Source organism: Gymnoscopelus microlampas (assembly GCF_963454915.1).
Source record: "Gymnoscopelus microlampas genome assembly, chromosome: 24".
Taxonomy (NCBI): Eukaryota; Metazoa; Chordata; class Actinopteri; order Myctophiformes; family Myctophidae; genus Gymnoscopelus; species Gymnoscopelus microlampas.
The window spans coordinates 21704886-21720801 of record NC_139961.1 but is presented as its reverse complement, the minus strand read 5'-3'; the positions used below and the strand labels follow the sequence as shown (position 1 = coordinate 21720801).

The 15916-nt window shown below is 41.7% G+C and overlaps 1 protein-coding gene across 8 annotated transcripts in view; it reads left to right on the top strand.

The window, feature by feature from the left end:
- LOC311041114 (CLIP-associating protein 1-B-like) overlaps nucleotides 1–15468 on the top strand; it is an 88784-nt gene extending 73316 nt beyond the window's left edge. For 7 of the 8 annotated variants that reach the window (XM_084051602.1, XM_084051606.1, XM_084051605.1 and 4 more), the window contains 12 exons: nucleotides 532–754; nucleotides 2035–2127; nucleotides 3082–3228; nucleotides 3806–3912; nucleotides 8489–8636; nucleotides 10581–10806; nucleotides 11287–11340; nucleotides 11924–12126; nucleotides 12675–12803; nucleotides 13306–13512; nucleotides 14926–15042; nucleotides 15333–15468. In XM_084051602.1, coding sequence (XP_083907728.1) covers nucleotides 532–754; nucleotides 2035–2127; nucleotides 3082–3228; nucleotides 3806–3912; nucleotides 8489–8636; nucleotides 10581–10806; nucleotides 11287–11340; nucleotides 11924–12126; nucleotides 12675–12803; nucleotides 13306–13512; nucleotides 14926–15042; nucleotides 15333–15416 — 1738 coding nt within the window. In that variant the 3' untranslated portion in view covers nucleotides 15417–15468. The remainder of the gene's footprint in view (nucleotides 1–531; nucleotides 755–2034; nucleotides 2128–3081; nucleotides 3229–3805; nucleotides 3913–8488; nucleotides 8637–10580; nucleotides 10807–11286; nucleotides 11341–11923; nucleotides 12127–12674; nucleotides 12804–13305; nucleotides 13513–14925; nucleotides 15043–15332) is intronic. The other variant, XM_084051604.1, reaches the window with a different exon arrangement.
- The last annotated feature ends 448 nt before the right edge of the window (nucleotides 15469–15916 follow it).

Sequence of the window (15916 nt, the reverse complement as noted above, 5' to 3'; positions counted from 1 at the left end):
GTTAATGTTCACATTAACCCATTAAAAACCCGGAAAGCATCTGTGTCATTTTAGATTTTTTTGCTTTGGCTATTCAAAAATAGCAGATATACAAGCTCACAGTGCGTCACTTTGTGCCGCGCTGCAGGGTTGTACATCTGCTATTTTTGAACATTTAAAAACAAATCTTGAAAGCGTGAGAACTACTGGTTTAGAAGGCATTTGTAGAATCGTAATCAGGTCTTAATGGGTACAGACAGTAGATACAGTACATGCAGTACCTCATTGGTTTGAATAACCGTTGTTTACTCTTAAATCAACAATTAGGAGCCGAAATGTTGGAACTGTTTACTGTTTTGTTCATTTCTTTTATTCTTTTTTTGTTACTGCGTGCAAGAGGCTAGCCGTCTATGAGAGGGTCTGTGTGTGTGTCTGTCAGAAGCTAATCTCAAAGCTAATCTCGCAAACCGATGGACGCATTTAAAAATTTACTGTAGTAACTTTCTCTCTCTCCCGCTCTCTCTCTCGTTCCCTCTCTCCCCCTCCATCCAGGGATTCGTTCTCATTCGAGCAGCAGTTTAACATCCTGATGCGTTTCATCGTGGACCAAACCCAGACGCCCAACCTGAAGGTGAAGGTAGCCATCCTGCGCTACATCGAGGCCCTGGCCAGACAGATGGACCCTGGGGACTTTGTCAACTCCAGCGAGACTCGCCTGGCCGTCTCCCGAATCATCACCTGGACCACCGAGCCCAAGAGCTCCGACGTACGCAAGGTACAGTGACATAATGATAATAATGATTATTGTTACTATAATAGATTGGTTCTCAAACATTTCATGTCAAGGACCCCTAATTTTATATGTATTTGGTCCATCTGTAAGGATGTTGTGCTAGGGACCCCCTTAATAGAAGACTTGTGTTAAAAAGGTTTCAAACTTATTTCAAATTTTCAAGATTGTTCAAAAATAGCTGATCTACAAGCTCACAACACGTGATGTGAAGCGTTGTGAGCTTGTAGATCGGCTATTTTTGAATAGCTGAAGCATTAAATAGAGTTAAAGTGGTAAAACTTTGATGCTATATGAACTCATTTTGGAGGACCTTCAAGGACCCCTGGAGGTCCCCGGACCCCACTCGAGAGAACTGCTGTTATGATAAACCGTTGCTGTTTTTGTGTATCAGCATTCATACATCGACTGCAGCTCAAAGATCTTATTAAGGACAGATACATGTACAAATGAGTTGGTGTGTTAACCATAAAAACCGAGGCTTCAGACCTTCTCCATCATGGTCAACGATGGGGCTTGGAAGCTGGCTTCCTTGTTACTGGCTTGTTTTGCAGTTTTTCTTTGCATTTAGTGTCTGTCTTTAAGTTTTGTGTAAATTCTTCATCCATAAGCTTTTAATTTCATGTGTCCACTGAAATTATAGCGCTGGTTGGTATTCTTTTGAGCCAAGGAGCCTCAAAAGGGGGGTTTCAACAGACCAGGACCGTGTCAGTACATCAAGCTAGCAAAAAGCTAACCAGTGGACGCTGATGTATAGCTACATCATACATCCTCTATTTTGTTTGTTCCCCATCATAACCAGTGATGATAGGTTCAACAACACTAGCTCTGTTGGTTTTGTTATAAAGGGGCACTTCACCGATTTTGCACCCAATTCCTGTTTTGATGAAGCTGAGGACGTAAATAAACATAGTGTGTGAGTGTGTGAGTGTCATCAGCTCGAGGGGCCGGCTTGACTGGAACTACAGGAAACATGGGCTGTAGTTCATTGTAGTCCAAGAAGAACTCAAATGCACATCTGTGATGTCAAAGGGGGAGAAATCAAAAAACACACCGTCTTCAACTTCATTCAAATGGGAGTTGGGTGCAAAATTGGTGCCACTTTGGCATCTTTTTTAGTTAAAATCCCATGTTTCTTCTTTCATAATTTGAGTTGCATCATCCTCTGTTCAGTTTTTATTTTTATTTTTACGTTGTGTTGTCATTATTTTCCAACGTCCTGTTTCTTTGTTTCTGGAAACTCCTCCTCCTCCTCCTCCTCCCAGACCCTCCATAACTGGGCTGGGGAAGAGCTGCGTCCCCCCAGCACCGTAGCCTCTCTGCCTGGGGAGGGCAACCTGGAGGAGAGGTGTAAACAGGTAGAACCTCCAGCCAACGGCATGAAACCCCTCCTTACCGTTGCATAACCTCCAATCTCTAACCCACCGGCTTGGCCCGTGACCTACTGTACGCAAACGCAGGGGTCAGCTTTAACGCCCAAAACATGGATGTGATGTGTGTTTCGTTGTTGTTTTGAATAAACACAAGACAGGATCTGGATCATATAATAATAACATCTACGGAATATCATGGCATGAGTCATGAGTCTAAATGAATGTGATCGGAATGAACTAACTGCTGACCTAACAAATGACCAGTATGCTCCCTATAAAGCCTCTATACACAATACGTAACCTGGTGCATTATCTTAAATATATTTAAAAAACAGCCAAAACTGCAATTTGCTAACACGTCTGTGCTCATGCTTCAGGGATACCCGTGTTCTTTTTCAGCTGTGATGGCAGGCAGATTGGGAAATTATGACCAGACGCCAGTCAAATACTGGCGATGCATTTGATAAGTTAATTGGCACTGCTACTCCTGTTCTCTGGTCAGAAGATTATGTTGATAAAACTGTGAAAATGCCCACAATTCCCCCTGGCCACTTGTGACCAGTTGACTTATATTATAAAACATCCAGTTTCCTACCTTGATGGTAGTATGTGATGTACCTGCACCTGCATGGATCGCTGGCTGTACCCAACCTTTTTTAATGGCAGTTTTGATTGACTAACCGTGCCAACTGATCCCCAAGTTGACCTCTCTCTCTCTTTTATAGCAGCTGAGGGGCTGTGCATGAGTCGTACAGTTCAGTTCTTATCTGAATGGCAGCGGATACGTGGTGACATAATGAATCACTGTGAAGAATCGTACATTATCCGAGCTCCCCTGTGACGCTTTGTGTCTGTTCTTGCATGCGTGTGCGTATGTATGCATGCGTATGTATGTGTGTGCGTGCGTGTGTGTGTGTGTGTGTGTGTGTGTGTGTACAGGCAGCTCAGGTGGTGCTGATAGCCCTGTTTGAGCTGAACACTCCAGAGTTCACCATGCTGCTGGGGGCGCTGCCTAAGACCTTCCAGGATGGAACCACCAAGCTGCTCCACAACCACCTGAGGAACGCCAGCGCTAACACGGGCTTGGTAACTACGCTCATGCTTTCACTTACACTGCTCCCTGTGGCCTTTTATACGCATTTGATTAACCCATTAAGACCTGAGGCCGATTCTACCAATGCCTTCTAAATCAGTAGTTCTCACACTTTCAAGATTTTTCAAAAATAGCAGATGTAGAAGCTCGCAGCGCGGCACACTGTGCGCTTGTACATTGCTATTTTTGAATAGCCAACGCAAAAATCTAAAATGACACAGATGCTTTCCCAGTTGTAATGGGTTAAATGGATCCACAACTTCAAGGAATTAATTAACCCATTAAGATCTGAGTCCGATTCTACAAATGTATTCTAAATCAGTAGTTCTCACACTTTTTTGTAATTACACTTTCAAGATAAAAAAAAAAAAAAATCAAGCTGTACAAGCTCACAGCGTGTCACTTCGTGTCGCGCTGTGAGCTTGTAGATCTGCTATTTTTGAATAGCCAACAATAAAATCTAAAATACTAAAACACAGATGCTTTCCTGTATTGTATTAGAGGTGCTGTATGTGTTTTTTTCAGTAGATGTAGAGCTAAAGCCAGCTTCGTGTTTTGCGTCCCCTACAGGCGTCTCCCAGTAACACAGCAGGACGCACGCCTCCTCGGCACCCCAGCAGTCGCAGCAGTCCTCTGACGTCCCCTACCAACTGTTCACACGGTGGTCTTTCTCCCAGGTACGCTAATGTGAATCCCAGGGTTCGATTTGGGGGGGGGGGGGGGTCTTAACCACCTTAAAATAGCAGATCTACAGGCTCTGAGCTTGTAGATCTGCTACTTCATGTATGCTTTTAGATCTGCTTTTGCAGGTATGCTGTCCAGATCTGCTACTTCTCAGTTATGCTCCCAGATTATGCTACTGCAGGGGTTCCCAGCATGATTTGCTGAATATGGACATTTAACACTATTGATTGTTGCTGCTTTTCTTCCCCAAATCGCAAGAGGATGCAGATTTCCACCGAGGGAGAAAAGTACTTTTGAGAGCGCCAAACGTTTAAACTATTGGTCGTCCGATACGGATTTCTTTTTTTTAAGGCAGATACCGATGGCTATATTTTGGACAACAGGAAGGCCAATAGGCTGCTGGCAACCTTTTGTTTTTTTCTCTCTCTCAAAGAGTATGATATAATTAATGTAGTGAAGTCTATCTGATTCCTCTTTCTGTGCTTGTCTCTTTCATTTTAGACATATTTTTTATTGTTTACCCTATTTTATATTACAAGGTCTTTAATCACTCTTACTGAATATTAAAGACCTTGTAAAGAACATTTAATTACACCAGGTAATTGACATATTTATATCAAAGATGTTCATAATGATCTATTTTTAAACAAACAAAAAAATACGAAAAGGGGCAAGAAGAGTTAAATATTCCTATGATGTGCAAGAATCCAGATTTTAAAAATCATCCAGTTACACGTTGGACATTGAAACTGAATAATTCTTCTGTTTTACTTTTTTATGCCTTGTATGATAATACAGTATTTCTGAATGTTTTGTTCTTATTGACTAACTTTGTTGTGTGTTGGGAGTTGGTTTTACCCATCCTAACAAACTCTTACTTCACACACAGGACTTCTTTTCTTCCTTTGACCTTTGCTCATGATCTCTCTATCTTCTCTCCCTGGATCTCTCCTCTCCAATTTCCCTCGCCTCCCTCCCATCACCCTCCTCCTCCTCCTCTGTCTCTCTCACCGCCCCATACCTCCCCCTTCCTTCTCCTGCATTCTCTCCTCTTCTGTCCTTTCATCTAACCTCCCACTACAATTTCTCTCTTCCTCACTCTATCCTCACCCTCTTCTTTCTCTCCCTCTGCCTCCCTCCATCTTTTAACAGTCGTCTGTGGGGTTGGAGTGCCGATGGTCTCTCTAAGTACCCCCCCGTCCCCTTCCCCACCCCCCCTACCCCCCCTTCCTCCCTCAAAGCTCTCCGGCGTGCCTACTCTCCCAGGTAACCCATCCCCCTACCCGGCCCACCCCCCCAGTCCTCCTTTTCCTACTGTTTACCCATCTTCTCCTAACACTTCTTATCCTCCGTTTGGGGTATCACAGTACAGAGAAGCAAAGTGATTTACTGACAAATGGATTAATCCAGTGGTTCTGGAATTAAACATTATTAATTGAACATTTTATTTTGAAAGACGGTTCTATCTGTACACTCTCAGAGTTACACACCTGGGGTCCATTTTTTAGAGGGTCCCTGGACCCCACTTTAAGAACCACTGGATTAATCGATCGACAGAAAATTTTGCAAATACAATTTGAGTAATGACATAATGAATGAATGCTCGTCTTTGTTCCATATAAAAAAAATAATAATAATTTGACTGCAACATATTAAGCTATTTCAAGATATCTGCTTGGGGTCACATAGTTTGATGAAAATGTATCATGTTGTAAACTGAGTCTACGTATGAAATAGGTAGTGCACACCCATCCGTTGGCCCAGGTGCTTAGACAAACAAAGTATAATGAAAAAGAATAAAGTCTGCACACTGGTAGTTGCAAAAAGCTCCAGAATGTATTGCTCAGCAACGTTTCGGCCTGTTCAGGCCTTCATCAGGACATATATGAACTGAAACTGAGTCTACAACATGACAATCCCTGTGCAATCTGTAGTTAGGGATGCACACTAGGTGTACATTTTGTGAATGTGGATGTGCTAACATGCTTATGTTAGCTTAGCAGAGTAGGGTAATGTGAGCAGTGATTGTTATAACTGTGTAGATCGTTGTGATTGGTCTGTGTAAGGGACTCAAACACTGATGACAGCAGGTTTTCCATCCGAGTTTTCTCTTTATTTCTGTACAGCGCAAAAGAAAAACTACGTTCACCTGCTTGTCATGCCTTAAGGTAGTGTATTCACTGGCAGTTGTCATCACACAGAAATAAGGACAAAAGCAGATAAAACAACCTGTCATGGCTCTTTCTGAGATGTGTTGGGATGGCTGATTTATCCTGTATACACACAACAGTGTCATCACACTCAGATCACAGTCTAATTAGTCTGTCTCAGGCCAGGTGTGACTGCTTGCATCAGCCATCACCCACCCTACAGTCTACTTTTTGGGGACTGATTAAAGTAGTGCCAGCTGAGCTGTGTAGTTTGCTGTAGTCTACCTTTGTTGGGAACTTGGAACATACTCTACGTACAGTACGGTGCCCATATGCATTGGTCATGGGACGCTGTAACACGCCGTGCAACCCCTTTTTTGAGCAGGAGCATGTGCATGCACATGCATTGATTTAAAACAACCCTTAATTTACACCTCAACAAAGTTTATAAAGGCTCCCGACTGCCGGGTGTCACACCACCAGCATAAATTAACATACGAATGAGCCTAGATGCATATCAATTGTCCATTGTGTGAACTGTAGTGGAGGTGTTAAGCGACGTGCGCATGACGTCATTAAAAAATAGAGTCCCACCACTAACAAAATCACCAATACAACACTGACAGTGCCACACCTTAAAAATGATGTGCTTGCAGAGAAAACGAACAAAACCATTTTCTCTTTTCCATCAGTTCTTGCACCTCGCTCAACGCCAAACCACATCGAGTGTAAAACAATTTTGTCCACAGAGAAATTCTTAGGGTTTGGCTGGCCGTTTATTTATTTATTCATATTTAGTATGCTTCCCGATTAACACTGCCAAAGTTGGGGGTTATTCCCCGTGTTGCTCAATGGGTAGAACATGACACTAACACTGCCAGGTTTAGGTTGTCCACCTATTCACGGTAGAGTCCTTCAATTAGAACTTATTATATTATGTTGATTGGGACATTACAAGTGGAACAGTGATTTTATGTTAATTACTGTAACTGAAATCACTTTGAATGTCAGAAGTACTGTGAAACCCTTACTTTAAGGTCACCAACACACTGTTGTCATCTCTGCATTGCCGGAGCGATGTGCCCGTTCATCCGCTCACGTTGTTGTACTTTCATTCTGTTGTTGTTATATCTGTGGATTATGTTAAAACGTGAAGGTATTCAGGTAGTGTCTGTAGGGTTGGGATTCGGAACCGGAGGGAATCGGAGGAACCGGATCCAACATTGAGGAACTGGAATCGGTTCCATCACATTTGGAACCGTTTTTTATCACACTGTCAGAGCTGATATGTGGACTTCACGTCTGCTGTACAATTACAATACCGGTGGTTCTCAAACTTTTAAATGTAAAGGACCACCATAACTCTGAGAGTGTACGGGTCCATTTGGTTCCATTTGTACACTCTCAGAGTTACAGACCTGCTAGCATCCATTTGGAACCTCCTACAGGAATCGTTCAAGGGAACCATTAGGGAATCGGACTGTAAATAGGGAATCAGAATCGTTAAAATCCTAAAGGATCCCAACCCTAAGTTTCTGTCCTCAACTCACTCGTCTCGTCTGTCCTTGTGGGGTTTTTGTCAACATGCACACATTTACAGTATGCATGTGCACTGCACCGTTTAATATGTGGGGTAACGTTCTGTCCTGTTGCTCTGCCATGGATCAAACATGCTGTCGTACATTAGTAAAATTTAAACAGTTTCGGTTCTAATGAAATATTCAATTTTGGAAAAATACGGAAAATAGAATGTGCTTGTAGATCGGCTATTTTATTTTTGTGTGATACCGTTGCACAACAAATTCTGAAATGGGGCTTAATCGGTTAATCAGACTAATGAATTTAGTTGAGTATAAAACATCTATTGGAATTTTTTCACATTGATTTGTTTGTGTATACTTTTTCTTAATTAACTCTTATCTCGATTAAGAAGAAAAAATTGATAGAATAATTGCTAAGAAAATAATGGAAAGTTACACACCGGTCGCTGAAAATTGCCAATCTACAAGTTCACAACTTTCGGCGTGTGACACGGTGCCGTGATAAGCTGTGGCTGTCTCTCTGTGTGCTTTGGACAGGCAGGCAGACAAATGACTTTTACTAAGTGAGTAGTCGCAGCTAAAAAAATATTCCAGTTCCCATTTTTTCCAGTTTGGCACAGAGAATATGTGGCTGGTGAAGTTAGGAAGGCTTGTTCCATGGTAGGGTATGTACTGTACTGTGCTGTGCTGTGCTGTAATGAATGTGTTAATCTGTAAGCTTCAGAGAATAGCACAACACATCCAGGACCACTAGTGAACATCTCTTCATCTCATCGTTCTGTGTGCCAGTGCAGCGGTCATATACTGTTTAATAATAACTCTATCTGTGTGTGTCTGTGTCTGTGTTTGTGTTTGTGTTTGTGTGTGTGCGTGTGAAGCATGTTGGAGTACGACAGTGAGAACCTGAACTCAGAGGAGATCTACAGCTCACTGCGAGGCGTCACAGAGGCCATCCAGAACTTCAGCTTCCGCAGCCAAGAAGATCTGATGGAGCCTCTGAGGAGAGACGGCAAGAGAGACACCACGGTGAGGAGAGGAGAGGAAATAAGAGATGAAACATTGGGAAATAGAGGACAGGAAAACGAGGGGAAGAAAGGAGAGGGGGACGGGAGAGGAAAGGAGAGGGGATTCAAAGACTTAAATTGTCACATACTCGTACTGTATGTGTATGTACAGTGAAATGTTGGTCTGGCAGACCCCGCCAGACTGTACTACAAATAATAGTCAACATATAGAGTACAAAATATAATACATGTAAGTTAAGAGGAGAGGACAGGAAAAGCAAGGAAAATAAAAAAAGAAATGAATGTATACACAATCAAACACATATATAAGTCACATTTTCAAAGAAAGAGCGGTAGAGAGAGAAATGATATCTGTTACTGTCATTTTAAGTAAATAAATAAACTGGAGCTGGTTTTATTTAACCAGCCTGATGAACAAAATAACTATAACTATAATATGTATGAATAAATAAATAAATAATATTCAACTAAGTAAGTATATTTGTCTAGTTTAGGAATACAAACTGATAGGAATTTCCATATGAAAGTGAGACTTAAACTGTGTCCCTAAACCTCTCCTGTAATCTTGTAACTAGAGCTTATAAGTTATCCATCCCCAACAAAGCAACCTGAAAAACACAAAAATGTATATAAAATGTATATTTACCAGGCAAATGCCATAAATAAAGAGAAGGATTTGTGTGGAATTCAACATGAGAGAGTCAGACCAATGAGAGCAATGCATTCTAATGTAGGCACTGCAATGCATTGTGGGTAACCTGATAAAACCACACTTTCTCCACTTATATCATACTGTGGAAATAAAATCTATGGTTTTAATTACACAAATGCCACAGACATATGTAAGATCTTTCATTATGGATGATAAACTGCAGCCACTGGGAGCAACCATAAGTGTAACTGTTACATAGAATGTCATATAGTCACTCCATTGCGGCAAATTTTATCTTTCCTTGTCATGGGGTGGAATTGGTTACTCAATGAACGTGTAGTGAGAGCAACCATGCCAACATCATGATAACAACATATACGCATCACCTGGACCTTGTGTCTGGGCTATGATGCAATTTTTGGAACCTCTTATTTATAAGAGAAACCTATTAAAAGTGGTCAAATGTAAAGCAACTTGCTCCATGCTGCCATCTGCTGGACATGTGATACAATTGCAGTTGTTTCTCCACCTTACTGTCTTGAAATAAAAGTCCTGCATTAAAAATTTGACTTAAGTTAAAGTAGAAAATTGTTAGGATCAAAATATACTTGACATTATTATTATTATTATTGATGCTTTAATTTGTAGTTAATGTTTTATATTGCTATTGGTAACTCAAATGTATCAAGTAGATTTTGTGGAGTAAAAAGTATAAATTTGCATAAAATTACAATTACTCAATTATTGTACTTATGTACAAGTACATAAGTACAATAATTGAGTACGTTTACTAAGACAGCAGTTTTATTAACTCTTATCCTGCATAATCAAAAAGGGACAGTTGCTGTTGTAGCTATATAAAGGTATAATCTGTGACTTATTATAATGAGTAAAACATTGTTTTAAGCAATCTGTATGGTAGGGTATGTTAATACAATATAACTAACTAGTACTTGTAGTGGTCTCCCTACTCTAAATCGAAATAATGTAATTAAGGCTTGCAGATGACTTGCCGTTTAATATAGTTTTCACGTTCATTAATTAAATTATTTTTAAGTTTTAGGAATTATGATACGGGACCATACTGTGTGTTTATATTCATACACAAATTACACACACACATACATACATTTCATTACACATTACACAATGTTGTGTTATTATTATTACAATACCAATATGATGACAGCCAGAGTCCTGTTGACAGGGAACCAGTTCAGACACTAGATGGCACTGTTGACATAATAATTAGTTTATTAGTTACTGACAACTACACTGACTACCTCTCCTCAGCCTGGTGGAGGTGCATCGTTGGATTCAGGAGTTGACATGGTGGAGGGAGGAGGGCGCATGGCCCTGGACAACAAGACCTCCCTGTTGAACACTCCGTCGCCGCGCTCCTTCTCCGGGCCGCGGCTCCGCGACTACAACCCCTACAACTACTCGGACAGCATCAGCACCCTGGACAAGGCCTCCCTGAAAGAGACGCTGTACGAAGACGCGGAGCAGATCAGAGACGGTGAGATGCACACACACACACTGCTAAACGTGTTATTGATTACATTTGTATGCAGATGAATAATAAAAACAACATAATACATCCACAGACTTTTTTTAAAAATATGTGGAATAATAGTATTTATTTTTCCCAAAATATTTATTATGATCGTGAAATAATCATGTTAATATTTTTGCCGGGTCTAGAATTATAGTTTTTGTTTACCTCTGTAAGCTGATGGACATCAATATCCATGTCGCCTGCCTCCAGGTTGGAGGCAGGCGACACATTACAATGGTGCAAGTTGCATGATTGTTGCCTTACAGACGTAGGGAAATAAGGAACCTTATGCAACAAGGTGTTGTGATTATGGATTGTGTTATGAGTGGCAAATATCTGAATATTTATTGTTTTGTCTGTGAAGCACATTGAGACATATTCTATGCATTAAATAAAGACTGATCCATAAAATGACCCTTTGATCCCACGGTTCCTCTGTAGGCCGCCGACAAGACGGTGGTGAAAACAAGAGCATTCACCCCAAGGGCTTCCCTGGTGAGTTCCTATTTTATTACTGATCTAGTTGACAACTATTGAGACACAAGATAGGTCCCAAAACGCCATTTGTCTGTTTTTTTTAATATATGTTTTTTATGTTATTACTGTACCTCCGTAGTATCTCTAGAATCTAGCGATATATTTGTAATAATATAAATACATGCCATGTGCATGAAGTCATCATTGCACCAATTAACAGCATCAATATTTCATTCAGTTGATTTTTCAAAAATAGCAGATATACAAGCTCACATGGCACGTCATTTCGTGCCATGCTATAAACTTGTAGATCTGCTATTTTTGAAAAATCTTGGAAATCATTGCTTCTGGGGGTCCCTGGAACTAAATATTTTGAGATTTGGGTCTACGGCCAAATTCATATAATTTTGGGGGTCCTTGACATGAAAAAGGTTTCAGCACCACTGATATACTGTAGAAACATATGTTTTTTCAGAAAACTGTTAGGATTTAGAAGACATTTGTAGAATCGGCCTCAGGTCTTAATGAGTTAACATAACTCCAAGAGGGTACAAATGAGTTTTGACGTTCGCCCCTCTGTGTGTCTCCGTTGTCTCCCCAGCGAGTCCCGCGGAGCAGCTGGAGCTGGTAGGGGAGTTGCTGAAGGAGCTGTCCCAGGGCCAGGCAGGCGAGAGGGGGCCAGAGGAGAGGCGGGCAGCCCTGCTGGAGCTCCTGAAGGTGGCCAGAGAGGACAGCCAGGTGATCTGGGAGGAACACTTCAAGACCATGCTGCTGCTACTGCTGGAGACCCTAGGGGACAAGGACGTAAGGAGGACACCACTGGATATTTAACAATAATGTTTGGATTGTTTTAGTGGCCCTGCTTATGCCTGAGCAAAATCCTCATGTCCACTGGAAACCTCTATCTAACTGAAAAGGTCCTTGTGGGACGCAGTGGTTTAAAGCTACAATCTGTAGGTTTTATGTCTGTTGTTTTTCTAACTCTCCTGAGGAATATAGGCATAATGTATGTATTATGCCATTTTTACATGTGAAATGTAAAAATGGACATTTGAAAGGTTATCCCTTTAAGACCGGGAACGCATCTGTGTCATTTTAGATTTATTTGGCTATTCAAAAATAGCAGATATACAAGCTCATAGCGCGGCACCGAGTGCTGCACTATGAGCTTGTAGATCTACTTTTTTTTTTTTTATTGTGATTTTTTTTTTATGTATATTTTTTTAAAGCGAACATTTGTAACTCAAATCTTTACTTTTCTGGGGGTCTTAATGGGTTAAATGTACACAGAGGACTTTGCTGTGCAGAAAACACCACAAACATCTCTCTGTTGTCCACCTTCATCCTGGCAGCACACCATCCGGGCTCTGTCCCTGCGCGTCCTGAAGGAGATTCTGAGGAACCAGCCGGCCCGCTTCAAGAACTATGCAGAACTGACCATCATGAAGACCCTGGAGGCCCACAAAGACTCCCACAAGGAGGCGAGTGAATGATAAGCAGGGTTCTTCTTAGAGACAGATATATGCGTCTATCGACCATTATTTGACTTTTTTTAATGTAATTGGTATCGCCAATTTTGCAGCTGATCTGTCCCTACTTTTAACAGCTTTCAACCTGGTGTCCCTATTTTGGGCATGTCAACATTTTCAACAGTTTTCACAGATTTTCTAAAATAACCACTCTTCAAGCTGCAATGCATTGTGAGCTTGTAGATCTGCTATTTTTGAAAATCTTTGAATAAGTCTTAAGTGGTTGAATAAAGTTATGTGTTATTTTTTCACAAATTTAGTGTCTAGGATTGATTAGGCTCGAGTTCTTCTTCTACAGTGTGACATACAGAACATATGATGAAGAAACAACCATATTACACTAGTTTCATGTTCGTTTCAACTAATAATTGTCACAAATCAATTGAACGATTTGAAGATTTTGGAGTTGCAGAAAAAAATAAGTGCTAAGGAAAAAATGCATGCATGTTTTCAGGTGGTGCGTGCTGCGGAGGAGACCGCCTCCACCCTGGCGGGCTCCACCCATCCAGAGCAGTGCATCAAGGTGCTGTGTCCCATCGTCCAGACGGCAGACTACCCCATCAACCTGGCCGCCATCAAGATGCAGACCAGGGCTATAGAACGCATCGCCAAGGACTCCCTGCACTCCCTGCTGTCTGATATTATTCCTGGATTACTGCAGGTAACACATGGGGGAAGGCATTTGCCTAGATGGACTGATTGATGCCTTTGTGTGTTTTTAAACTTTTTCTTAGTTGTATATCGTTGGGGGGAGGGGGTCGCATACCCCAGATTACAGTGAAGTGACAATTTAAGGACTTTTAACTCATTGAGCCCGAATTATTTCTGGCTATTTCTGGTCAGTGCGATTTTTTTTTCAAGGAGTGGATGGAGCAGCAAAACTTCAGATAATGATATCTTGGGTTCTGGGAAAAAAATAATAATATTATTATTATAATTTTTTTTCAAAAACACGTGAAACACGTGATTGGCACTCAATGAGTTAAGACCTTTTTAATTACTCAAAAGAATTTATAGAAATAAATACCGTTACTGCATCAAAAGTAACCAAGAAAGTAAACTATACTATAAAAACTGAAATTGTCAAAATGTGTCATAAACTATTTTCACAATATTTACAACAATTCCAAGTGCTTGTCAGGCTGGGGGCCTGAAAAGGTTGAGAACCACTGTTATACATGGACTACTGCATTGTATTATATTGGCTGTACTGTACATTCTCTGTCTCTTATCAGCATGTACGTACGTTCACAGTGCTTCTACACATGATGAACAACGTTACTGTACTGTAATGTGCTCCTTAAGTGCAGTTTAAAATAGAAAGCAAAGAAAAACATAGGAACTAAAGAAATGAGACTGCTGACTCTGCAGTTTTGTTTGAAAGAGGACCAGTTAGAGGTTGGTTAGGTTCAAATGTATAAATAACAAAGTATGTATGTACACAGAAAAGTGTACTTGCACTCTGAGAATGTAAAAATGAACATACTGTGTCCAGTTTAGCTGTGAATGCTTCTTTAAACAGGCATTCCCCTCTGTATCAAGTACATTTATACAGTATGCTTGTCTAATCCAGCGGTTCTCAAACATTTTCATGTCAAGAACCCCCAAATTGATATGCGTTTGCCCACTGACCCCATCTGAAAATATTTCGTACCAGCGAGGCAGCGACCCCCAGATTTGTCAAAATGGAATGCGACGAATAGGCTTCATAGAATTTCTTTACGGCTGCTGTTAGAGCACTAAATGTGGACATGGCCATAAAACAGACACAAAAAAGGTCAATAAGTGTCAGTTAGACATTGTCACTATGCTTGATAGCTTCATCAGAAATGCTGCTCATGCTACGTGACGCTTGCATATTTGATTGATCCTGCTGTTATGTATCAGAAATGTACTGCATAAGCAAGCAGCCGACAAATAAAATAAGGCTTTGGGTGTTTTTAATGTTTTTCATTTTTGCTGAGGAACCCCTGGAAACCCCTCAAGAACCCCTGCGGTGGTTTAATCAATCCTGATGATGTGCGTTCAGGCTGCATGATGTGACAGTGTGGTGTGTGTTTGCTCTGTGTCACAGGGCTATGACAACACAGAGAGCAGTGTGAGGAAGGCCAGCGTGTTCTGTCTGGTGGCCATCTACTCTGTGATTGGAGAGGAGCTCAAACCTCACCTGGCTCAGCTCACAGGCAGCAAGGTACACGCACACGCACACACACACACACACACGCACACACGCACACACACACACGCAGACACACGCACTCGCACACACACGCACGCACGCACGGACGGACGGACGGACGCACACGCACGCACGCACGGACGCACGCACGCACGCACGCACGCACGCACGCACGCACGCACGCACGCACGCACGCACGCACGCACGCACGCACGCACACACACACACACACACACACACACACACACACACACACACACATTGTGTTTTTTCTATAACTGTAGTTGTATCTCCTCTTACAGATGAAGCTCCTCAACCTGTACATCAAGAGAGCCCAGACCTCCACCAGCAACAGCAGTAGCTCGTCTGACATCTCCTCCTACTAGCTTCATGCACTACTTCTACACCTACACCTTCACACCACCAAAACCATCGGCTTGTACTGAGGGGAGAATAAGAGGGGGGGGAGGCTGGGGGGTCTTGGTGAATAAGGGGGTTTTGAGGAGTGCTCTAGTGCTTTCAACCATTTTCCTTCTGTTACGACCTGTATACCTCCATGCCTAGCTCGGCTTTCACCGTCATCGTACCGCCAAGTTCATCGTCTTATGTGGATTGAATAAAGGAGACGTTCGTGGAACCCACTAAGACCATCGTCTTACATGGATCGAATGAAGGAGACCTTTAGAAAGGAGGGGCTTTGGAGAGAAGAGGCTTCATGAGGCCAGAAGGCCTCCCACTGGTATGTCCATAACGCTCCTCCTTGCTTTTCATTGTTCTGAAAACACAAAGTCCGTCTCCAAGAGTTGTTTTGTCAACCCCAGATGATCTATGTGACTACAATATATTTTAAGAGGTCAGGCTTTGCGCCCCAAAGCTGGCCAAAACT